General features: G+C 43.1%; 1 protein-coding gene across 4 annotated transcripts in view; it reads left to right on the top strand.

Annotated features, from left to right (window-relative positions):
• Positions 1–23490, top strand: part of Atp1b3 (ATPase Na+/K+ transporting subunit beta 3) — a 32509-nt gene extending 9019 nt beyond the window's left edge. Inside the window, exons 2-8 of one of the 4 annotated variants that reach the window (XM_036191816.1) lie at positions 6544–6642; positions 8222–8350; positions 11338–11445; positions 16029–16213; positions 17864–17914; positions 21169–21255; positions 22849–23490. In XM_036191816.1, coding sequence (XP_036047709.1) covers positions 8284–8350; positions 11338–11445; positions 16029–16213; positions 17864–17914; positions 21169–21255; positions 22849–23019 — 669 coding nt within the window. In that variant the 5' untranslated portion in view covers positions 6544–6642; positions 8222–8283 and the 3' untranslated portion in view covers positions 23020–23490. Of the gene's footprint in view, positions 1–6540; positions 6643–6676; positions 6696–8221; positions 8351–11337; positions 11446–16028; positions 16214–17863; positions 17915–21168; positions 21256–22848 lie in introns of those variants that run through there. The other 3 variants (XM_036191817.1, XM_036191818.1, XM_036191815.1) reach the window with 3 other exon arrangements.
• The last annotated feature ends 2074 nt before the right edge of the window (positions 23491–25564 follow it).

Here is a 25564-nt window from a genome sequence, read left to right as displayed (position 1 = left end):
TGAGATATGGGGTCTGTGATGAACCAGAAGCTCATGTTTTGGCTAGGTAGGCTGACTGGGTGGCTAATGAGCTCTGGGTATCTGCCTGTCTCTGCCTCCAATGCTGGAATCACAGGCAGGAGCATCAGTGCCCAGCTTTTCACATGCATACTAGAGATTTGAACACTTACTGATTGAGCTACCGTCCCAGACCCATATTGTTGTTACTGCCTTTGTATATTTTTATAGTGGTTTATGCTTTTCTTTATTCTTTTTAAATATTTTAATTTTATTTTTAGTCTACATTTAGTGTGCATGTTCATTATTGGGAATTAAACTTAGTTTTGTGCATGCTAGGTAAGTGCTGTACTACTGAACTATATCCCCACTGTTGTTTTGAGACAAGGTCTCACTATGTGCCCTGGCTGATCTGGAACTGGCTATGCAGACCAGGCTGGCCCCAGACTCAGTTTTTCTGTCTCATTCTACCAAGTGATGGCATGAGGCAACTACAGCTACCGTGCCCAGCTTATCCCATCCTGTTTATTATTTTAGATATATGTGTTTTGCCTGTATGCATTTGTGTGCATTGTTTGTGTGCCTAAAGAGGCCAGAGGAGGGCATTGGAGCTGCCATGTGGGGGCTGGTGCCCTTAACTACTGTGCTTTCTTACTAGTTTCTCTTTTGGGTGTTTTGAGACAAAGGTTCATGTGTAGCCCAGGCTTTACTCCCGGTGTTTCTACCTTAAGTTGTAAGAAATGATTTTGTTTGTTTGTTTTTTCTCGAACTTAAGCAAGGTCTTACAGCCCAGATTGTCTGGAACAAAAAATAGCCTAGGATAGCACCAAACCCACAGAGTTGCAACAAATTTACTTACAATAACTTTGAACTTCTCATCCCCTTCCTTCAGAGTGCTGGATTACAGGCCTCTGCCATCACACCTAGTTTCATGCTGTGCTAGGAATTGAACCCTGGACTTCATGTGTACTAGGCAAGTACTCAAAAATCTAAGCTATGTCCCCAGCCTGGTTTACTCTTCAACTAACTGAAAACCTGACATTTGTTCATCTCCTTTTAAAAGTCAGTATTTTTTTTTAATGTGTCTTAATCATTTTTAATATGTATGTGGCGGGGGATATGCAAGTGAGTGCAGGTGCCAGCACAAATCGGAGACATCAGGTACTCCAGAGTTGGAGTGGGAAGAGACTGTGACTACCTGCTGTGGGTGCTGGGAATTGAACTTGAGTCATCTGGAAGAGTGAGTGGGTAGTTCATGCTGAACTGTCTCCAACTCTAATGAATACACTTAGACTATAGGTTTTACTTTGGTTTCTGATTTGACTACATCATTTTGGTATTCTATTTCAGTATTTACAGTGTTTTATTTTTATTACACTTATTTACTTTGCACGTGTACTGTTGCACATCATAATGTGGGTGTGAAGGTGATAGGAGTCAATTTCTTCTTCCACCATACAGGTTCTGGGGATGAATTTGGGTGGTCAGGTTTGGTGCTAGGTGTCTTTACCTGCTGGCCTACCCTACCAGCCCTTTCTGTGTTTTGTTTAATGGTATTGAATCTAGGGCACAAAAAGCAAATGTTTTGCCATTGAGCTGTCTCCACAGCCCAGTTTTTCTTAAAAAAAAAAAAAAAAAAAAAAGTATTTTAGCCCAGTGGTTAGTTCAGAGATCATTTTCTAAACTTTCAGGTTTTAGTTTTAGAGCTTTATTAGGAGGAAGAGGGGTAGGAGAGAAGAACCAGGCCTGGGACAGGAGCCCTGTGCTGAGAGGGAAAGATGGTGGGGAGAGACAACAGAACAGAGAGCAACTTTCGGGTTCTTGAGACAGGGCTTCTCTGTGTAACAGCCCTGGCTGTCCTGGACTAGCTCTGTAGACCAGGCTGCCTTGAACTCACAGAGATCCGCCTGCCTCTGCCTCTGCCTCCTGAGTGCTGGGATCAAAGGTATGCTTCACCATGCCTGGTTTATTTTTCTTTTTTGAAACAGGATCTTATGTAGCCTTCATTGGCCTCAGACTATGTAGCCAAGGATGGCCTTGAACTCCTGATCCTCCTGCCTCAGCTTCTTAAGTGCTGGGATTACAGACATGTGCTACTACTGTACTTGCTTTGTTTTTTAATTAAAAATTTAAAAAATAGTTTACTGGAGGTACAAGAAATACCAGTGATTGAGCACCAGGGCCTCATACCTGCTGAGCAGGAGTTTATCACTGAGCTACACCTCTAGCCCACTTTTTTTCATTTAGTTCATGGCTAATTTGTGGGCAAATGCTCTTAGATTTGAAGAATGTGTTTTTTGACTACGAAGTTCTGTGTATCTTAGGCACCCTGGTTGTGTTTGAAAAATACTTGCTGTCCTTGTTAACACTCAATTTCTGGACATCTGGCAAAGGTACATTGAGTCTTTATTCATGATTGTGGGACTATCTGTCATCTATCTATCTATCTAAAGCAAGAACAGGACTGCAGAATTTGAACCCACACAAAGTCCTGGAGGTTCCTAGCTCTAACACTGTCTCTTTTAACTTGAGTCAGGGTATCATGTAACCAAGCATGCACAAGGCCCTGACATCGGTCCCCAGCACTGCAAATCAGTAAATCAAAATGCTAAACAGGACTGAAGGTCTAGCTCAGCTATAGAGTGTTTACCAGCACCCCGAGGCCCTTGGTCTGATCCACTACAGCGGGGGCAGGGACCTCGCTAAGCTTAGAAGTACATGAGACCCAGCGGTTCAATATAGAGATAAATACCTAAGAGTATTTGGGGAATATTCTAGCATAGTTTGTAATGGTAGCTCAAAGGTCAGTGAAATGTATATCAATACAGTTTCAGCCACAGAAAGGGCTGAAATGCTCATACATTTTTAGATATAAAAGAACCTTGAAAGAAGTCATTTCTGTCTATGTGACATTTTTAGAAAATAGGTTAAAAAAATTGTGATTGCAGGAACCTGGTGAGGTAGAAGACAAAGAATGAAGATAAGTATGAGTGGGTAGGAGATATAGATCTTGTTTAAAATATTCTGAAATGTTTTGTGGTAGAGTTGCATAAATCTGGACATAACTAGAAACAGTTGAACTATATAGTACATTTGAATGTTGGTGGCAAACCATATACTAGTAACACTCTAGTTTTACTTTTACTTTTTTTCTTTTTTCCTAATTTGTTGTTGTTGTTTAAACTCTTAACAACTTGCACAAAGCCTCACAAGATCAGTCAGCATCGCAGCATTACAATAAAATAAGTGAAAGAGAAGAATGGGGAGTGGGGAAGGGAACAGAGGGTACAGAATGAAGATTAAAATTCAGACACACTAGTGTGACGCATAGAATTCCTTTTTATTAATTAATTAATTGTGTATACAGAAGAGGGCGCCAGATCTCATTACAGATTGTTGTGAGCCACCATGTGGGTGCTGGGAATTGAACTCAGGACCTCTGGAAGAGCAGTCGGTGCTCTTAACCTCTGAGCCACCTCTCCAGCCCCATTTTTTTTTTTTTTTAAAGAATGCTTGCTGCTACCTTAAAACAATTAAAACTATAAACAGAGTGGTTATTTATCAGGTAAAAGTTTCAGGCCACAGAATCATCTGAGCTGTCTTTCATGTCAGGTTCCTGTGGGTAACTAGAAAATTTGCAGAGTAGTGAACCAAATCCTAAGGCTCAATGCTGAGGGTGTGTGCTCAGGGCTGCTTCTGTCTGGGTTTTGTCTTTCTGAGCCAGTGCCTCCCACTGTAGCCCAGGCTGACCTCCACTTCACTGCTGTACTTTTGCCCAGCCCTCCAACACTGGCAGTGCCTATCCAGGTTTTGATGAAGCTGGTGGTGTATGTTGAAGAACTTGGTCTTCATCCTAGGTTTCTGACATGATCTTTAAAACCCTGGGATTTTCTGGGTCATAGTCTTTGTTATGCTGGTGAAGAAATTAAGTTAGATCCCTGGCTTCAAGATGAGGGCTGGTTACCTGAAAGGCCACCCAAGGACCCAACGGTTTCCGGACATTGAACTCTGTTGACTTCCAGGGAAGAAAGAAGGGGTTGTAAATTGAGTTCCTTGAGCAGCCTAGGATTCAGTCAAGCCTCACTAAAAGATGAGACCCTAGTACACACAAAGCTGTATCTTGGTGGGTCCCCGGGGCTTGGAACAGATGTGCTGCAGGCTTGCCCTGACCCCAGGACCTGTAGAAACCCTGCATCCCTTCTGGACCTGTGTGCTTGCTTTATGACTCAGAATCCCAAATACAGCTCTCCTGAGTTCTATTGGGGTTTTCTAGCGAGGAATGGAAGCTGAGGGCTGAGGAGCAAATTATTTCCAAGATATTGCTGGGCCCCAGCCTCCTGCTGTGGAGGCATTCTGGTGGAGCATCTAAGGCCTGTATTCACTTGGTGGCAGGACTGCATTTTACAGTTAGAGCTGAACCAGAGTGGTAGGGCAGGATGGGACTTGTTTCTTTCTTTCTTTTTAAGATTTTATTATTTATGTATATGAGTGCTTTATCTGCATGTACAACTTTATGCCAGAAGATGGTATCAGATCCCACTAGAGACGGTAGTGAGCCACCATGTGGTTGCTGGGAGTTGAACTCAGGACCCCTGGAAGAGCAGGCAGTGCTCTTGACCACTGAGCCATCTCTCCAACCCCTGGGACTGGTTTCTTTAGTGAGACAGAATAAACCTTGGCCAGATTTCTTGCTTCTTAGTTGTATAGATAACACATGAACCAGACCTCAAGTAAGCCTTTTCTTTTTTCTTTTTTTTTCTTTTTTGAGTAGATGAAGTTGATTAAGTTAAACTTAACCTCGAGTTTGCTGTGAAACCTCATTGCAGTTCCATTCCAAACATGTTTCTTTTATCAACTCTCTTGAGTTGGAACCTGAGGCCCACATGCTGGAGAAGAGGACCTGGGAATTGTCCTGCCTGCCACAGCTGTCCCACATGCACACAAGAGTGAATGGGAATGTGAAAACACCTCGACTTTCTGAGTTTTCCTTTCTGTAGACTGAATACTGAGCTAGATACCACTGTTAACTTCTTTTGGGGGGTAGGAGGTGGGAGTGGAAGTTGAGAACTAGATTAGAGTGGGGTCAAACTAGCAAGACCCTTGTTAACAGTGGCTCACTGGCTCCAGCTGGAGCTCTGTCCTAACAGTGCCTCTTCATCAGAAATTAGGGAGGTGCAGTTTGAAAGCTGGCCTTCTCAAGAAGATGCATTAAAGTCTGGGCTGGTAGTGAAGTACCGGCCAAGTATCTTGGAGGCCCTGGGCTCAGACCCCAGTATGATGGGAGAAAAGGAAAGGAAAGCAGGAGGAGGTCAGCCGTGCCCCTGAAGAGGGAAGGCTTTCTAGTTGTCGTCCATGCTGGCAGAGGTCCTGGAGCAGAAGGTCAAGTTGGTGGGGACTGCTTGCTGTACAGTAAGGGTGGCTTTTGCGGAGAATGCTGTTCAGTAATAAACGGGACCCCTTCCCTTCTCTTTCTTTCTGGCAGGGTTCTGCTATGTAACCTTGGTTGTCCTAGAACTCACTTTGTAGTCCAGGCTGGCCTCCATTCTGTGACTAGCCTCCCACTGCAGCCTCCCTTGTGCTGAGATCACAGCTGTGACTTACCATGCCCGGTTGGCTACAATATTTCTTCAGGGTTTTGTTTGTTTTTTCTTTCTTTTTTCTCTCATGTGTGTTTTGCCTGCATGCACGCAAGTGCTTCACAGGCTTGCCTGATACCCTTCAAGGGCAGAAGAGGCATTACACTTTCTGGAACTGGAGTTAAGGGTGGATGTGAACCACCAATGTAGGGGTTGTGATTTGAACCTGGATCCTTTACAGGATCAACAAGTGCTCTTAACTGCTGCTGAGCTGTCTCTCTAGCCCCATTTCTTCAGAATTTTTAAGTTCATGTCAGTGTCTTTTGGTTATTTTGGTGATGCTGTGTGGATTGTTTTTTGTTTTGCTTTATTTTTGTTGTTTGTTGTTTTGGGGTTTTGTTTTGTTTTTTGTTTGTTTGTTTGTTTTTCTAGATAGGGTTTCTCTGTGTAGCCCTGGCTGTCCTGGAACTTGATTTGTAGACCAGGCTGGCCTTGAACTCACAGATCCTCCTGCCTCTCTGTCTCTCAAGTGCTAGGATTAAAGGGGCGCACACACCACCACCGCCTGGCCCTTATGTGAAATTTTAACACTTTTTATTGTGTAATGATTCTTTGGATAGTTTGTTCATATTCATAAGTTTCATTTATACTGGTTTTCCTGGAAATTTCAAGTTGGAAAATGTGAGAACATTTTGAGGTGATTCTTAAGCACTTTCTTCCATGTTGACCTCTGAGCTTTCCTGGCCGCAGTCTTTCTGTGTTCTGTCAGTGTGTGTACTCCTTAGGCTGCGTGCTGCTTGACTCTGGTTTTATCATTTCCTGTGCACCTGGAGCTGAATGCCTCACTCTGTTACCTCTTCTGATAGCGGGGGCTGTTTCTTTTCCACTGTAGCATGTGACTCACCCCATGAGATTTTTGTTTTGTTTGTTTGTTTTGTTTTTCTTTTTCTTTTTTCTTTTTCTGCAGCAGGACCGAAGTGGGTGGTGGGAAGCGATGCTGCCGGAAGGTGATATCTGTCTGTCTTCCTTCTGTCTCCTCAACTCTATCTCCTGGTAACTGGGAGGAAGGGTAGGATGCTAGTCGAAAGTAACATGGAATTGGTTAGACTGTCTCCCTTTGAAGTGAGTTCTTGCAAGGCCTGCAATTGAGAAAGTTTATCTAGCTTTGGGCATAATCTGTTTTGGGATCTTGTTCTTTGAGAATCGAAGAAAGTTGTGTATCAACTTGTGGGGTGGGGATGGATAAGAATGTTCAAATTTTCATTCTTATGGACATTTATAAGCCCTTTGAATTTGTTCCTGTGGGAGTCCCTTAGGAATCCCTGCCATGTCTCTACTAGGAAGGGACTTTGGCAAATATTAAGATGGGAGTAAAGTAAAACTGGTAAGATGTCAACTCAGTGGAGTTGAATGTTGTTTAGTTTTTCCTTAGCATCCCCCCATCATTTTTAAAAACATTGAAATAGAAATCTGATATATAATTTTGAGGATAGTTATTTCTAATGTTAGAACATGGAATGTAAGTGAGGGGGGAAAATACTGGTTATTTTTTGGTGTTCCCAAAACAAATCATTGGCTTGAGATAGACTTAAGTGTTTTCCAGTTGGAGGGGTGGGATTAAGTTTGGGTGTTGAAATGTGTCTGTCATAGGGCGCTTTCAGTGTAGCTGCAGAGCTGTGCCCCTGGAGCCCAGAGCTTGCTTCTGCTCTTCTCTTCTCTGTGCATGTCTGCATGAGCCTTCTACTTAACCAATGTTTTCCAAACTTCACTGAATTTCATCTTCATGATTTTTTTCCTTCTCTGCACATGTCTTGGTTTTTCTCTAAGTCAACTTACCCTTTAAAACATAAACGAAAAGCCAGATGTGGTAGCATATGCCTTTAATCCCAGCACTCAACAGGTACGTCTTTGAGTTCATACCAAACTTCATAGCAAGTTCCGAGCTAGTCAAGGCTGCATATCAAGACTTTGTCTCAAAAAAGCTTAAAAAAAAAAAAAGCAAAAAAACCCCCACCAAAACAAAACCCTAACAACTTTAACATATATAAAGTATCTGAAATACAGGAATAGAGGAGGATTTTTTTTTTTTTTTTAAACTTGCCACTTAAAGAAACCTTTAAGTATGTCAGGGGAGGCTATCCCACCTAAAGTCATCTTAGTTTTGAGGGCATGAAATTCTTCTTGGGAAACACTCCCCTGTGTGCTGGACTTCTAAAGCTTTTTGTTTGTTTGGTCTGGTTTTTTCAGACAGGTTTTCCTGTGTAGCCCTGGCTGTCCTAGAACTTGCTTTGTAGATCAGGCTGGCCTTGAACTCACAAAGATCTGCCTGCCTTTGTTTCCCTAGTGCTGGAATTAAAGATGTATGCCACTGCCACCCGGCAAAGTTCTAACTTGAACCAGCGTATGAGTAGTGGGAACTTTGCAGGAAGGACAAGATGAGAGGAGGGCTCCTGGGGCCCGGGGCAGCTGCTTGCCACAACTCCTCTTGCTTAGGCAACTTCCGTACCCTCAATCTGAGGATACTTGGCTGCATGCATGGCAAAGCATGGGTTCATAGCCTTGCAATGAACAGTTGGTTTGCCCCTTATAGCCCAGTGTGAGTCCCTGTGTATATCTCTACGTCTCACTTGTGTTCATCTCTCCTGCAGGTCTAATCTTGCTCTTCTACTTAGTTTTTTATGGGTTCTTGGCTGCACTCTTCACATTCACAATGTGGGCCATGCTCCAGACTCTGGATGATGAGATTCCGAAATACCGAGACCAGATTCCTAGTCCAGGTAAGGGTGTTGACATTATCATAGCTTTTAAAAATCACAGCATCTAGAAGTTAAACCTTAAGAGTTCGGGAATGTGAACGATTTCTTTCATACTTACCTGCTGGTTTCACTTACTGGTAAGTTTTGAATCCTTTGACAAGAATAAGCAGAAATGAATGATGGAATCGTTATGAAAAGTTGGTATGGTTTCATGAATACTGTATAGCACTTTCATGTTGCCTTCAGTGAGTTTCATATGAAGCACTTATTTTGGCTCTGGCTTTAGTTATACTATTAGTCTTATAAAATAGATGCCTTGTGGTTTTAATTGCTTGTATGAAAGTGGTAAAAAGGTTACATCACTAGAGAATAAAATCAGTGTGTTCTTTATATGCCTACTTCTCTGTTGTCATTTAAAAATCTGTTTTACTAAAAAATAGACTTACCTGAAGTGTTGGTTATATAAACTACATTTTCTTTTTTCTTTCTTTTTTTTTCTTTCAGTTTTTCGAGACAGGGTTTCTCTGTAGTTTTGGTGCCTGTCCTGGATCTCTCTCTGTAGCCCAGGCTATCTTCTTACTCACAGAGATCCTCCTGGCTCTGCTTCCCAAGTGCTGGGATTATAGGCGTGCGCCACCACCAACAGGCTCTAAACTACGTTTTCTTCACCTGATTGTATTCTTTTGAAACAGTGTTTGAATGCTAGTTCTGCCTCAGGGGTGGGACAGGGCCCCTGGCCTCAAGGGACTGACAGTGTTTGTTTGGCAATACTGGAAACTGAACTGTGTATCCATTACCACTCCCACCCCACCCCACGGCAAAGGCTAAGTAAGTGCTCTAGCCCCAAGTTACAGCCCTAGCCTCTAGCCTGGTCCTGGCCTTTTCCAGCAGAGACTTACTGGAAAACCGACTGCTCTTCCAGAGGTCCTGAGTTCAATTCCCAGCACCCACTTGTAATGAGATCTCGTGCCCTCTTCTGGCCTGCAGGGATGCAGGAAGAATACTGTATACATATTAAGTAAATAAATCTTTAAAAAAAAAAAAAAGTAAGAGAGGCTAGTGAGGACCTGGTCTTGATGACGTTTCCAGAGGAAAAGCTTTGCACAAGATTCCCAGATAAACACATTGTTTAGACCGTACCTGTTCAGGGGAGGAGTCTTTGGCTAGCAAAGAGAATGAGGCCCAGCGGGTGGGCAAAGTGGGAAGCTGCTCTCTAATTTGGATGTGTCTTCCAGGCACCCCTTGGCAATGTCTAGAGTCCCTGTTGGCTAGTGGAGCTGGAGTGGTAGTTGCTAGTAGAAGCCAAGGATGCTGCTGAGCAGGACAGCCTTCCTTCCCAGCCAGAGTGTCAGCTCAGACTCATGCTGAGGCTACGGAACACTCCATACCAACTTCCCGGCCACTTTTTGTTGTTCTAGTTTCTCTTGTTTCCACCTAATATGCTTTTTTGCCCTCTGCTTACACTAATTTAAATTTCATTTTCTTGCCATCTAAGTTGTATGACTTGGTTATTATCAACCATAGTCTGATCTACTTCAGAAAATGCTAAGCTGTTTGTAATTGTATAAACCATTTAAACAGTAAAGTGTGTTCAAAACTGAGTTCTATAATATTATCAGTTGTATTGTAGTTTTACAGTATAAATAAGTAAATATATAAGTACATATATGTATTTAGTACAAATTAGGTATGAGAAATGTTTACATTAAAGTTGGAAGCCAGGCTGGAGAGATGGCTCAGAGGTTAAGAGCACCAACTGTTCTTCCAGAGGTCCTGAGTTCAAGCCCCAGCAACCACATGGTGGCTCACAACCATCTGTAATGAGATCTGACACTCTCTTCTGTATACATAATAAATAAATAAATCTTTAAAAAAATAAAAAAATAAAGTTGGAAGCCATATTATTCTTTATAGACAAGTATGTTTGCCTTTTCTTTGCTCTATTAATGCATGGGTATCAACTTCTGATGTGAAATTGTTACTGACTGTGACCCAAATTTGACATATAACAAACATATTTGAGTGCTGGAGCAATGCTTATTGAAGGAAGAATATTTACTACAGGGTTCTAAATGGAAACTCTGTAACTGAAAAGAGTAGGCTGTCTTTGATGTGTTTTCAGGGTTGTATTTTGAATGCTAAAATGCTTAGACGGAGCAGGTGTGCACCTGCTGGTGGCTTATATTACATTCTTAGTATTCTGGTATGCTCAGATGCTTCTTGTTTACCTGTAGCAGCAAGCATACAAAAAAACCTAAAACAGTATTTGATAGAAACCTGAGTTTAGAAACTTCAAAGTAAGAGCCTGAGAGATAGCTCAGTGGTAAGAGAACTTGCTATGTGAACGGGAGGCCCTGAGTTCAGATTCCTAACATTCAGTAAAAGCTAGGCATTGCCACTTGTACCAGTAACTCCAGTGAGGAGGGTAAATGCAGGAAGGCAGGCCATGGGCTTGCTGACCAGCCAGCTTAGCAGAAAAACTGTCAGCTCCAGATTCACAGAGACCCCAGGTCAAGGATAAGGTAGAAACTGATAGAGTAGGACACCTGATGTTGTCCTCTGGTATGCACGTGTGCATACTCACCTCACCCACGCACAAACACATGCATACAGCACTTGTGGGTTTGTTTTGTTTTGTTTGGAGTTTGTTTTGTTTTTCGTTGAAACTAGCTCTGTAGACCAGGCTAGCCTTGAACTGACAGAGATCCACCTGCCTCTGCCTCCCAAGTGCTAGGATTAAAGGCACACAGATCTGGCAAAACATCATATCATGTTTTAAAGGAAGGAGTGATGGTTATAATTAACTGAAAATAATAAAATTTAGGGACTGTTTCTAATTAATTTGTCCAACTAGTTTTAAAGACTTGAGTTCTTTTAGATGTCTTTCATAATTGGATCCAGATAGAGAGTTGTTGATAATGGTAACATTTGTAACCTGTCTGTTGACACCTGGCCCCAAGGAAAGAGGAACATTTCTTACTACTGTTAACCCTCCCTGTCTCCTTTAGGACTTATGGTTTTCCCAAAACCACTGACTGCCTTGGAATATACATACAGCATGTCTGAGCCACCTACCTTTGAAAAGTTCACCGGAGACCTGAAGAGGTTCCTAAAGCGTAAGTGTGTTGTCCTAGAAGAGGGAGAGCTTAGAGTTGGTGCCCAGCCCAGAGCCACACAACTGCCTTGAGAAGCAGCACCTTTAGTCTGTCTTCTGATCTTATTCTCCCCCTTTCAAACACAGACAGCTGGGAAGATCCGCAAGTAAACTCACTGATAGTTGTAAGAATAAAGCCAAATCTGTGTCCTGTACAGCAGTGCCTCTGTGGTGCTGGAGATGGAGCATGGTGCCTCCACTGCCCAACACACCCACTATGGGACTCTTTTGTATCTGGGATAGTACCCGTGTCAGATTCTAATGTTTTCGTCTTAAGTTTGTTAAAGAGTCACTAGTATGTGATGCTCTTTAGTAAGCATTATAGTCTACATCTTCCTTCTTCTGGCTGGCTTAACCAAATTCATGTGAATATAACAAGAATCAAATGAATAAGTAGTTAAAGCTTGGATTCACGTGATCACCTTGTCCCCTCAGCTGTGATACAGTACGCTTGTTCCTCAGTTGCCGGTCACTGAGCAGCTTTCCCACACCACTGTGGCTTTCTGCCAGTACCTGTGCTAGTGGTTCTCAGTGATGGTTTCACTAATCTCAGCCTCTTTCCGATAGCATTCTTCCTCATCTAGTGTTTGTTTGTTTGCTTATTTGAGACAGGGTTTCTTTGTGTAGCTCTGGCTGTCCTAGAACTCGTTCTGTAGATGAGGCTGGCCTCAAACTCACAGAGATCTGTCTGCCTCTGCCTCCCGAGTGCTTGTAAAGGAGTGCACTGCCAAAGTCTGCCAATTACTTGTGATGGAGCTGTGCTCTGGATAAAACCACATAATTTCTGGATTAGCCCTACCACCCTCAGGTGGCATGCTTGACTGCCTGGTGACCCATTGTCTTTCTCTGACTCTAAAGCTGTGATTGCTGCTAGCCTTTACTCAGGCCTCTGATCTTTTTCCTTCCCCTATAACTTACCTTCTTCATACAACAGAGTATCTTCCTGTGAACGATAGAAGGAAGACCAGGCTGGGACTGTAGCTGTCAGTGCTCGCCTGGCCTGCAGGCTTCCACCCCACTTCACCATTACATTTGACAGGATACTTCTTTCTAAGCTCTGTTGGTTGGTGGAGGCAGGAGGATCAGAAGGTTAACATCATCCTCAGTTAAATAGTAAACTCAAGGCCACCTTAGGCTACATGAAAGCCAGTCTCCAAAGAAGAAGAGATAGTAGAAGTACTCAGGCCAGTGTTCTTACAGTTCCTCCGTTACTAGTAAATACCTGTACTTGCACCTCTTCATGTGAGGACACCTGTACACGTGCTGCTTTGGCTCTAGTCCCTCCTTCTGTCTCAGAAGACTAGGTATGCTCTATTGAATTCTCCTTGTCAACTACTTCATTGAATTTTTATTATTAATTTTTTTGGGGGGACAGGGGGGAGGTTTGGCTTTTCAAGACAGGGTTTCTCTGGTAGCCCTGGCTGTCCTGGAACTAACTCTCAGGACTAGGTTAGGCTCACATTTAGAGATCTGCCTGCTTCTGCCTCTGGAGTGCTGGAATTAAAGGTGAGCCCCAACACCTAGCTGGGCTGTGAGTTTTTGAAGGCTGATCTGAGATGCCTAGGTGATGCTAACCCCTTAAAGATGAGGGAGCCAGAGAAGGTTCATCAGAGGGAGAAGGCTGGATACAGCAAGCCAGGAAGTAGTTGGAGATGGACATTGGGGCTTAAAGGAGGACTGGGTTTTGAAGGTCCTTAGAGACCAGTTGTTTGTCCTTGGCTCCTATAACTGACCAAGATGGGAGATTTAAGAAGAGATTATACATGGATTGAACTCATGTTTGAAGAGTCCCCAGGATGGCTTTTGAAACCAGAGAATGGAAGAGTGGAAGCTGTTTTAAGATTGATTGATTGATTGATTGATTATGTATGCAAAGTTGTGCCTGCAGGCCAGAAGAGGGCACCAGATCTCATTACAGATGGTTGTGAGCCACTATGTGGTTGCTGGGAATTGAACTCAGGACCTCTGGAATGGAAGAGCAAGCAGCCAGTGAGTGCTGAGCCATCTCTCTAGCCGTTTTCTGTTTCCTTATTAGTACAATTTTTCTTTTCTAAGGTAGAATCTAGCCCAAACTGGCCTTGAACTTAGGCCCTCTTGCCTTAGCTTCCGAGTGCTGAGCTTACAGGCCCTAGTCATCCCCAGCTTGCATTTAAATTTCTTTATTTCAGTAAGGCTCTAAAATTAAAGTGCTTTTTTGGATTTCATTCTCAAAACCATTTTGCTGGAAAGTGATGAGGCTTTTCAGTGCATCCTTGAAGTATTTCTTACTCAGCTGTTTGCGGGTCTCCAGGACCGCTCTGCGTTGGGTCTTATGTTTCTCTCATTTTTGTTTATATTTAAAAAACTCGCCAGAGCTGATTGTACCATTTAATCCCCTTGGAGTTTTGTTTTTATTTTGGAGTTTTATTGCTTTAAAAAAAAAAAAAATGGGAGTATAGTGCATATGTTTGTCGACCAAAGGACGTCTTGTAGGAGCAGGGTTTTCCTTACATAGGTTCTGGGATTGGGTTCAGGGCATCAGGCTGGCGAAGCTGCTTTATCTGCTGAGCCATCTCACCTACACTGGTTTTGTTTTCAAATATTCACCTGGCATTGTTGATTCTTAGGAATTTCCTTTTCATGTCTAAAAGACAAATACCTGGTTTAAAAATAAAGGTTTTTTTTCCCCCTCCTGATAGATTCTAAATTGAAAGTTTTATTTTGTTGAAATTAACTTTTTCTTTATTACCTTTTTTTGGGGAGGGGGTCAGTTTTGAGACAGGATTTCTCTGTGTAGCTTTGGAGCCTGCCCTGAAACACATTCTCTAGCCCAGGCAGGCCTCGAACTCCCAGAGATCTGCCTACCTCTGCCTCCCAACTGCTAGGATTAAAGGCATGCGCCGCCACCACCCGGCTTTAGTATCATTTTTATTTCAAGTTTTCCTCAGGTGTTGGGACTCTGGCTACTCCGAAACTGGTAACTGTCCGTGTTCCCATGATGCGCTCATACCTCCCAGCTCCTCATTTAATTTTGTATAGAAATGGAAGTCTGCTTGACAAGCAGTCTAAAAGCACCTTTGCCTCAGTCGACGCTCTGGAGAGATGGGGGTGGAGTGAAGAGGGTAAGAGCTGCCTCCAATAATCCCACTCATTCTTTGCTTTTAACCAGGTACGTGTAGTTGGGTGTAGCTCAGAGGCAGATGACATGTTTACCATGTGTGAAGCCAGGAGTTGTCTCCACCGTTCCTCTCAAAGACAGTTTCTCTTGTGTTACAGTTTGCTTGCTGCTCCGATAAACACCACCACCAAACCAAGTCAGGGAGACCAGCTTAGGGTTCGTCATCGAGGGAAGCTGGTCAGCACAGAGCTGGCTGGAGGGGAGACCGTGGAGAGCTGCCTGCTGTCTTGCTCAGATACCTTTTTTATACAGCCCTGGTGCACCTGCTCAGGGATGGCACTGCCCACAGAGGACTGGGCCCTTCTACATCAATTAGTAGTTAAGAGAATTCCTCAGTGGGGGCTGGAGAGATGGCTCGGTGGTTAGACCATCGGGTGTGTTACACAGGCAAAGTAACAGGTTCACAGAGTTAAACAAAAGTAACACACCTTAAAGTAATATTCTACAACAGTGTATTTCTCCCGTTTCCTCCTTTCTGGTTTCTACACACGTTACTTCTTTGGTTTACTAGTTACCTCTGTCGTCACCATGCTCAGCTGGCGTCTTACCTTTGTTACATTAGGAGTCTGTTTCACGTTCTAGGTCACTATTCTTTTCTGCATGGTTCTCTCTGCATAGCATAAATACTAACATAGATGTCATCATTTATGACCACTGCCTGGTATAAAATCTTTTAATGGAGCATCCTGCTACTTTGTTTTTGTTTTGTTTTGTTGTTTTTATTTTGAGACAGGCATTCTCTGTGTAGCTTTGGAGCCTGTCCTGGATCTCACTCTGTAGCCCAGGCTGGCCTCAGACTCACAGAGATCCGCCTGACTCTACCTCCCGAGTGCTGGGATTAAAGGTGTGTGACATTGCTGCCTGGCACATTGTGGTTCCTTTGGCAACCCTTCTGCCTCAGTTCTTCACAGTTTTTACAAAATTTACATGGTCCAGCTTCTGTCTTTCTATATCCTGCCTGTCTCCTTCTTTCACACATTCCTCTGCTTTCAGGTCAGTGGGTCCCCTGCCTTAAACTGTTAGTGCTGCTTCTTTCCACAGCCCCGCAGTGATGAAATGATACTGTTTCCACCACTAGACTGGAAGCCCCAGGGGCAGCACCCATACCTTTGCACATGCTTGCCATTGTTGCTGAGGTCGGGCACATACAGCATTTTCTGATGGTTCTGTAGCTGGTGCTGGTGCCAGACAGAAGTGAAACAGCTGTCTGTAAGCCAGCCTGGGCACTCTGGGAAGTGGGAAGCTTAGGGCACTGGCTGTTGTTACCTGGTAATTCACATTGCTGTTGTTGTCTTTGAAAAATATTCATTTGGGGAATAGTTTGACTTGTTTCTGATAATGTTTGGTATCTTTTCTTGGCTAATCTGGCACACACGTTTCCTTTCTAGCATACTCTGTAGAAGAACAGAAGAATCTCACAGACTGTCCTAATGGAACACTTTTTAAACAGACTGGTCCAGATTATCAAGCATGTCAGTTTCCAGTTTCCTTGCTTCAAGAATGTAGTGGTGTGAATGATGCTGATTTTGGCTATTCCAAAGGACGACCTTGTATTCTTGTGAAAATGAACAGAGTACGTACTTACTTTCCCTCTGTTCCTCATTTCTAACAGTCATGTACATGTGGTGCAGCAGCTAAGCTGATAGCTGCTTTTCAGACTGTTTTGCCTGAGTTGATGCCTTATTGAGTGTCATCTCATTGAGGTAACTAACTTAAAATGCCAGCAGTGCTAGTTAATGCTTGGGGGAAAGTTAATGCATATGGCAAAAGGTTTGTATAGTTTAATTGTGGATTTTATGCAGTTCCCTAAATAGTACTAAAGCATATAGTAGTGCATATAATTAAATAGTGGGAATATAAATAAACCCTCATACTAAAGAGCACAATACAATGCTGTAGTTATAGCCAAGGCTAGTGGGATGTTTAACAAGACATAACTAAGAAGTAAGGCCAAAACAGTAAGCCAGAAGGAATGTGGGACTTGATCTGTGCTGTACGGTGAGTTAATACATTCATTTTAATGAGGATGTCTTCAGTAACACTGGCCTGCTACATCTGCCCCCACTGTGTCTGCTGTATTGCTGGAAAGCTACTTCCTGTTCAGAGGACCACCCTCTGAGTTTCTTTTCTTAGAAATGGCCTTTGCATGATGGGAATCAGAGGCCATGCTTGCTTTACAGACGGGCTTTGCAGGCTCACAGGGTGGGTCAGATCCAGCTGCTGTGGTTTTTCTCATGAGTTGCTTTCAGGGCTGTTAGAAGTGGAGACGAGCTGCTGCTATCCATGCTGTTCTATAGGCTTCAGCAGCTTGACTTTTGGACATCTCTTTGTAGCTTGCAAACCTTTGCACAGAACTGCATTTGAATTCAGAATGCGGAACAACAACAGTAAAACCTTAGAAGATAGGGCTGGTGGTGAAGGCACTAGCCGCATCCTGAACTGAGCCTGACTCTCCATTACCCACATGGTGGAGGAAGAAAACCAAATCATGCAGTTTGTCCTTGGTCTTCCACCTCTATGCCCTTGGACACACACACACAAAGAAATGAAGAAAGCGAATTTCTAAGTAGATGGGTGACTGCAAATCCAAAAGCTGGGGTTACAGCTCAGTTTTAGTGTTTACCTAGTATGGTCCAGGCCCTGGCTTTCATCCTAGCACCACAAAAACCTACTGTGGGGGACATAAGTTGGGATGCTTCTCAATATGTGCCTTTAGGGGACAGGATAGCTGCGAACATATTTCATAATGATTTTTTTTTTTTTTTCTTTGAGCTGAGGACCGAACCCAGGGCCTTGTGCTTGCCAGGCAAATGCTCTACCACTGAGCTAAATTCCCAACCCCATAATGAATATTTTATTGTATGTGATTGTAGTGGTTTGTACCTGTCATCCCAGCATTTGGGAGGTGGAGACAGAGTATGCTCAAGGCTAGCCTAGGCTATGAGCAAGCTCTTTTTTCAAAACAAGTAAGCAGAATAGTTTGTTATACTCTGTCCCTGTAACTTAAGGGTTTGTTGTTTTAAATGTGGCAAAGTACATGACTGAATTGCTTCAGTACAGTACTTCACTATATTGGAAGCTTTGTTTTTATGTTGAAAAACACAGGTTAGTATGACTGAGATGAATCTGCAGAGTAATGTTAATCTTAGCTGCTGTTCCCTGATTCCCAGCAACTGTTGCATTTATCTGCACTGACTGACTCCTCCATGTTTCTTAATCTTAGATAATCGAATTGATGCCAGAGGGTTTACCACGGATAGCATGTGAGACCAAGGTTAGTATTTAAGTCACTAAAGCTTTCATGGTGGTCCTTTTTTTTTTTCCTTCAAGACAGGGTTTCTCTGTAACAGCCCTGGCTGTCCTGGAACTCACTCTATAGACCAGACTTACCTCAGACTCACAGATCTGCCTGCCTCTGCCTCCTGAGTGCTTAAAGGTGTGTGCCACCACCACACCAGCACTTTGATGTTTTTTAAATACTTAAAAGTGGGTATCACCAGGCTTTTTAGGGTGATCCCATGTTAGCTAATACACCATTAAAAAGGGCAGTTTCTATTTGTTTGTTTTGCATACACTGCATTTCATCAATCCTAGGATGTATGTTTTTCTAGTTTGGTAATGAAGTTGGCATTACACCACCAGCAGTCCCATCCTGTATCAGGATTTTTTTCTTTCAAGTTTTAAAATTGGTGTGCTTATTATCAGTGTCACCGGGAATTAATGCAATCTACTCCTTTTCCTTAAGGTAGAGGAGACATTCGTTTTCTTCTCTGTCCCTTTTTCCTCCTCTCCTAACTTGCTTTCTTTCCATGCTGCAAATACAACTAAGACATATGTGTAGACAATGGGCCAAAAAGGTCTAAAGAAGCTCAGTTGAGCTCTGAATTTGTCAGTGTGCCAGGTACTGGCATTCATCCCCAGTTTATGGAGAACTAGCTACCTAAGATGTTGCATTGAACCTCAGTTTTAAAGTTGAGGAAAAAACAGCATTTCTTAAGTCAGAGATGAATTTCTTACTTGGGCAGAGACTTTGCTCTGCAAATGTCATCATGCCACAGAATCTCTTGGGCTTGTTGGTTCCCCATTCCTATAGTTCTGACTCTTAGTTTTTGGGGAGAGTCCGGGACTTGTGTTCCTGGGTCCAGGTGCTGCTACTGTCCAGGTCTCACTGAGCTGTTGCCATGGAGCTGCCTTTGCTAGTTGAGAGTGTCAGCCATGCAGGGTGAATGAACAAAGTCTGTAGCTCCTCTTAGGTGGGTGTGCAGGTTACATGCCACACTCAGTTCTCCAAGGAACTTAGAAAACTAGAAGCTTAACTGGGCCTGGTGTCACATACCTGTAATGTCTGCTCTCAGGACGATGAGACAGGAGAATTAAGAATGTGAAGCTAGCCTGAGATACATGGTAAGATCCTCCCTTAAGCAGGGCATGGTGACACACACCTTTACTACCAAGCACTTGGAAGACCAAGGCAGGCAAATCTCTGAGTTTGAGGCCACCCTGGTCTACATAGTGAGTTCCAGGCCTGCTAAGGCTACCTAGTGAAACCCTGTGCCCCCAAATTTAATGAAACAAGACAAAAACCCTAACTCTGGGGTGAAGGTAAGCCTGGTGTGGTGGTGCACCCCTTTAATCCTAGCACTTGGGAAGTTGAGGAAGGTGGATCTCTGAGTTTAAGGCTACATAGTGAGTTCCAGGACAGTCAGACCCTTTCTCAAAAAGGGAGTTGATTTAAAATAAAACTATATGCATGTCACATGTTAGCTGAAGAGTTTGTTATTCGATGTTTATGTATATATGTGTGTGTATGTGTGCACTTGTACAAGCACATGTGTGAAATTGGAGGAAAATTCCTTTTCTTTACTGTATGAGTCCTGGAGATCAAACTCAGGCTGTCCGCTATGGCAGTGGGCAGATTTGTCCTCGGAGCTTTATCTCATCTGCCCAGTAGCTGAACTCTTCCTGATAAATTCTTGTAAAAATCTAGTTACCATATACTTCTGAGCTCTTAACATGAACACATACGATTGCTTGTAAGTCACATTAGTGTCATGTTCAAAGTAAAATAGGTTCGGTGAAAACTAATATCTTAACACGGAAGCACACCCATGAGTGTGTGACTTTTTCTTCATGTAAAATGTAATTCTTGGTTTTTTGAGATAGGGTCTCTATGTAACAGCTCTGGCTGCCCTGGAACTCTGTGGTCCAGGTTGACCTTGAACTCACAGAGATCCACCTGCCCCTGCCTCTCAAGTGCTGGGATTAAAGGTGCGTGCCACCACCGACCACCCTAAAATACAAGGTTGTAAGTTTTCAGCGCTAGGGATTGACCCACTTATACCTATTGTTCTGAGCACACAGTGTAGTGAGCAGCACTTGCCTTGAACACCCCTGATTAGGAACACACCTTTTAGAGTGGTGGTCATCTTAAATGTGGCCATCGTTTCTTAGTCATTATCTCCTGGTTTTCATATCATTTTATCTAGATGATTAGGACTTGGGTTTTCTTGTCCCTTTTTGCTGTTTGTTTTGCTCTATGATGATAAATGCTATAATCTAACCTGGACTACGTAGCCAGTATCTGTCTGGAAAAACAAAACAAAACACCTACAGCACACCAGCAGAAGGCAGGGTGTCATCAGCGTACAGTGCCTTCACACGTGCGTCTGGGTCACAAAGTCAAGAAGTAGATACCACACACAGACTGGCCTGCAGATGTGCTCAGCACCACTCAGAAGTCTTAAGAAGTTCATCCACATCGGAAGCCCGGGTGTTGAGTGATGCTTGTCAGCTTGGGGCTGGTTTGTTGGAGTTCATGTTTGTCTCTGCTAGGGATTCACTTGGGCGCCATGAATGGGATGTGTATGCACAGACACTTAGTGATTGACTTATGTAGAACTTGGTGCTTTTCTCTCTTTATTCATGGACACTGAATGCTCTTTCTGTTGGTTGCGTTGTGGTTTATCCTGATTACAGTTGTTAATGGTTCTGAACTGTAGCCTCCACTTATGGTCTGAGTGCTGCTCTCCTGGTTGTTAGCTTGGGGCTGCCATTATGTTCACTCATTAGGAAAACCTCACCCCACTGTACTGGAGCACTTCTGCTGCCCGTGGCCAAGGAGCTGGCTTTGCCCACATAGAGGGTGAAGAGGAGTTTGTAGGCAGCAGAGCTCGCTATCACCAAGAAGAGACTCTAGGGTGGGTCAGGAAGTTTAAGAAGGACCAGGGTAGTTTATGTTGAAGCATTTCATTATGTAATATTTACAGTCAAGATGAGCAGCCAGGTGTGGTATAGTACATGCCTGAAATCTTAGCACTTGGGAGGCTGATGTGGGCAGATTGCCACAGCTTTAAGGCAAAGCTGGGCTACCAAGTGAGACCTGTCTCAACAGCCGACACAGGCAGTTCTCAAACACACTTGTAATTAATGTGGTTGATGTGTTGTTTTCTTTAATTTTGTCATAACTGCTGACAATAATTTTTAAAACCTTTACTGTGACCTAAAAAGGATTTCTTTTTTCAACTCTAGGATGAAACCATAGCAAATATATCAACTTATCCTGACTTTGGAAATATAGACTTAAAATATTTTCCATATTATGGGAAAAAGCGGCACGTAAGTATTTAGAGTCGTCCCTTGGGAAACTGCATGTTCTGAGGTAGCCTGTCTGTGGTAGGTGCACATGCATGTTGTTCATCGTCCACACTGTCTGTCGGGTTTAACAGTGGTGGAGGGCTAGTGGAGATGCCCACTGACGGACAGCACAGCAGAGATGTATCCAGACTAAAGGGTGGTTGTTTTTAGAGCGGTACTTCCTCTTTTGTTCGGGAAGTTGGTAGGTCCTCTTCACAGGTCAGGTGTAAAAATAAAAACTCATTATCTAAACACAGCAGGACAAGATTTTGAAATATATGTATACAAAAAAGAGTTTTGTCATATTTTAAAAGTTATTTTGAAATGATTCCCAACTCAATGGCTAGAATAATATGTTTTCTGAAAGCATGTTACCAGATTTTAATACGTTTCTTAACCCATCTGTACAGCATTTTTTCACGTGTGCATTATGGGCTGACGTGCAAGCATGGCACCTTTGTAGGCATCTTCCTTGGGAGAGGCCATGCCGGGGCATCTGGAACAGTTCCTCAGCTCCTCCGTTTCATGCTTCTGTATGATTCAGAATGAGTCTGGGATTGGGGGGAAGGGGCTTGATTGGAGTTTGTATGTATGGTGCAGTTTTTTGTTTTTGGAATTTGAAATTTTTTGGTTTTGGAATCAGTTTTTTCATTGATTAAATTTATTTGTGTATTTTTTTGGGAAAGAGTGAATGTATTCTTCTCGAAGTCATATAGGAAAGGTCATTATTGACTGACTGAGTCCATTATTGTGTGCTGACCACAATCTCTTAAGATGGTCAGCTAGGCTTCCCCATTGTAGAGTCACACTTCTTTTGTTCGTCAATAAGAATGTGGGGGGGAATATAAACTCTTGAGTTTGTGCACCAGCTTTTCTGGAAAACTCTAGCATTTGTTGTTCTTGTTGAACCAGTCAGTCATCAGTAGGCTTGTTCCTATGTACTAGCCAGAGTGATCACAAGGAGTGTTGTACATATCCCAATTATGCCATAGAAAGGGTGTGCATAACTGAAATTATCAGAATGGCTGAGTTTATGAACATTTGTCAAGTATGGTAATGTATAATTGAGCCCATAGCAAATATACATCATCTTTCAGCATATATGGAACAGTTAGAATCTCATAAAAGTATATTTGTAAGTGGAATGTATTAATCAATATGTTGGGATCAGAATACAACAATGCTGTAGCTTTAAAATACGCCTACACTGCAGGGGAGTGGAAACATTGAACACCTGGGAAGGAAATGGGGAATTGCCAGGGATCAGGGCATCAGGATAAGTCAACTGGCGGATCACCCACAGGATGCCCTCAGAGCTTGCTGAGGGCGGAGCCGTGGTGAGAAGGAAGGTAAAGAACATAAAATCATAGGCTAAATCCATAGACTTAATTTTACAAAGTAAACAAGACAGGGTAGGAGCATGTCTGTAATCCTGAGGCAGGAGGCTTGAAAATGAAAGATCAGCCTGGACTACAAATTGAGACCTTGTTTCCAAAAAAAAGTTGCAACTGGGCTCCTGAGTGTGGGTGAGTGTACTGCAGACTCTGATCTAACGTCTGTTCCTCCATTTGCCAGGTCGGGTACCGACAGCCCCTAGTTGCCGTCCAGGTCATCTTTGACTCTAGTGCCACCAAGAAAGAAGCGACAGTTGAGTGCAAAATTGATGGATCACAAAACCTAAAGAACAAGGATGAACGGGACAAGTTTTTGGGACGAGTTGTGTTCAAAGTCACAGTGCGCCCCTAGGAGTAGCACATCGCCACAGAATAGATGTTGTGCTGCCTCGGTTTTGTGTCAGCTGGACCTGCCATTCTAGGAGTATGAGGCCACCTTGGAGGAGGTGGTGTGGTACACACTGGGATGACATCGTAACGTGCTTCCAGACCATAGTGTTCAGTGTCCTCTGAAGTAACTGCCTGCTGCCTCTGCTGCCCTTTGAACCAGTGCACGGTCGCCAGATAGGGACCAGTGAGCTCCCAATTCCAAACATGCAGAGTGGGGGTCTCGTCTTCTGTGTGTAATTGCCAAACGTCTAAAGCTTAATGTGCTGTGCTCTGTAAATATTTTATGGATTTAACACTGGTAACTGTCATATTTGGATGCCAACCAAGTTTTAGGGATAAAATGGTACCTTGCCAACATCAAGTGACTTTAGCTGCAAGAAATGTGTGAGAAGTTCTGTATGTGAGGAGGGAAATAAAAGTGGACCTGAAAGTATCAGCTTTGATTCTGTGTATGTGTGAGTGTGCGCGTGTGCATGCTTTAAATTATTTTTTACATGCTGAATGAGATTGGATCTTTTTTTATTGGGAGGACAAGCTTTCTGTTGTAAAACATTTTAAAATACTAACGGGGTGATTTTGAGTGATGGAAATCAAGTCTTCCACATTCATGTATCTTAGACCATGGATGAAACAACATTTTTAAGTTAGGTATATGTACACCAAGTTTTTTTGTTTTGTTTCGTTTTTTGATTGAAATTAAATTCTCAAGACATAAATTGTATAGTTTTTTTTAATGTCTTGTTACTGCTTTTATTTAGCAGAATATGGACGCTAATAAAAGTATAACTTGTGAAATACAAAAACTTCAACTGTTCAAAGCTCAGAAGACATGATGGATTCTTATTTCATATCTTGGCTGGTGCCCTGGACTGTCCCTGTACTCATAGCTGACTCTTGCTAGGACCAACTGGAGCTCCCTTCTCTCTGTCCCCAGAAAAATGTCTCCAATGTGTTGTCTGAAAGCATGATGTACATGCATGGTGCCTGGTGAATGTGGAGCCCAGAAGAAGGCATTCATCCCCTGGAACTGGAGTTACCAGACAGTTGTGAGCAGCCATGTGGGTACTTGAAATTAAACCTAGGCCCTCTGGGAGATCAGTTGGGTGCTCTTCACTGCTGAGCCATCTCTCTAGCCCCTCATTTATTTATTTTATTTTTTATTTTATGTGCACTGGTGTTTTGCCATGTGTGTCAGGTCCCCTGGAACTGGAGTTACAGACAGTTATAAGCTGCCATGTGGACCTGGGTCCTCTGAAAGCAATCAGTGCTCCCAACCACTGAGCCATCTTTCCAACCCTGCCCCGTCCCCATTAATCAGGGACAGTGGGGGTCCAGGAAGAATCTACAACCAGCTGATAATTTAATCTTTGATGAAAGGAAATGAATCTATGTACATGAAACTCCTTTGTCCATACATTTTATTTTTCTCCTACCTCCCAGTTCTCCATATTCTCTAACCCCCCCCCCCCCCCCAAGTCTCACAGGAATCCAGTTATAAACCCAAGCAACAGCAATAACAGCAATCCTCAGTCCTCAGGCAGAGCAAGGTCACCAGGCTTGAATTCTTACTGAGTTTTCCTCAGGCACTGACCGTCAGGTTTTCTTTTACAACCCAAACTGGGAATGGTAAAAGAGGAGGTCAGCTGAGTGCTAATGAGTGGTTAGTATATCAAAAAGGGGTCTATGTGCTCGGTCTACATTCCTAGAAGTGGTTAGGTGAGAAGTTAGGGGTCTGCTAGTAAGGGTGTATAAGAAAAGAGGGTCTCACCCTAAATTGCACAAGAAATAAAGCTGTCTGCTTACCTAGGAGACAGATGTGGTTTTGTTTGGCCTTGGATGCTTGATAGGCATTTTAGATAATTACACTGTTAGAGGAGTTCTTGGAAGCACACAAGAAAATTGCCCAGGAACCAGCTAATACACAAAAGCCAAAATATCACCAAGACTTCTTAAGCCGTGGCTTGACCTTTGGAGAAGTCCTTGACTTTTCCAAGGAGTAGCTTTTGTCATAGTGGCTGAATTCCATTACATTTTCCTGGGGCTTGCAGCACCCATTTATTTCTGTTTGAAGAACAGTTTTAAAGTGGTGGGTGCAGAGCCACAGTTAGAAGTTTTCTATGGTCTGCAAGCCAGGCCTGCCTGGTAGGACAGAAGCCAGCTGGCTCAGGTTGGCTGTTTGGCAAAGCTGAAGGAATTGGGTGGTCTTGCAGCTGGATGGGCTTCTGCGCTTTGGAGGTGGGCATGCTGCCCTGGGAAGGAGCTGTTTCACAATTCTACTGTGAGTGGATGTAAAGCCAAGCCTTTGGTGGTAATCCCAGCATTCAGGAGGCAGCATCACATCATCTCTGTGAGTTCAAGGCCAGTCTGGTCTACAGAGTGAATTCCAGGACAGTCAGAGCTGTTATACAGACAAAACCTGTCTTGAAAAATAACAAAAAAGTTTAAGGCAGAACAGATTTGTAACACATAGCAAGAAAGATGTCATCCCAAGTGAGGTGGATTTTGAA

The sequence above is a fragment of the Onychomys torridus genome, chromosome 7 (genome assembly GCF_903995425.1).
Source record: "Onychomys torridus chromosome 7, mOncTor1.1, whole genome shotgun sequence".
NCBI classification, from domain to species: Eukaryota; Metazoa; Chordata; class Mammalia; order Rodentia; family Cricetidae; genus Onychomys; species Onychomys torridus.
This window is presented reverse-complemented; position numbering and strand designations above follow the sequence as displayed.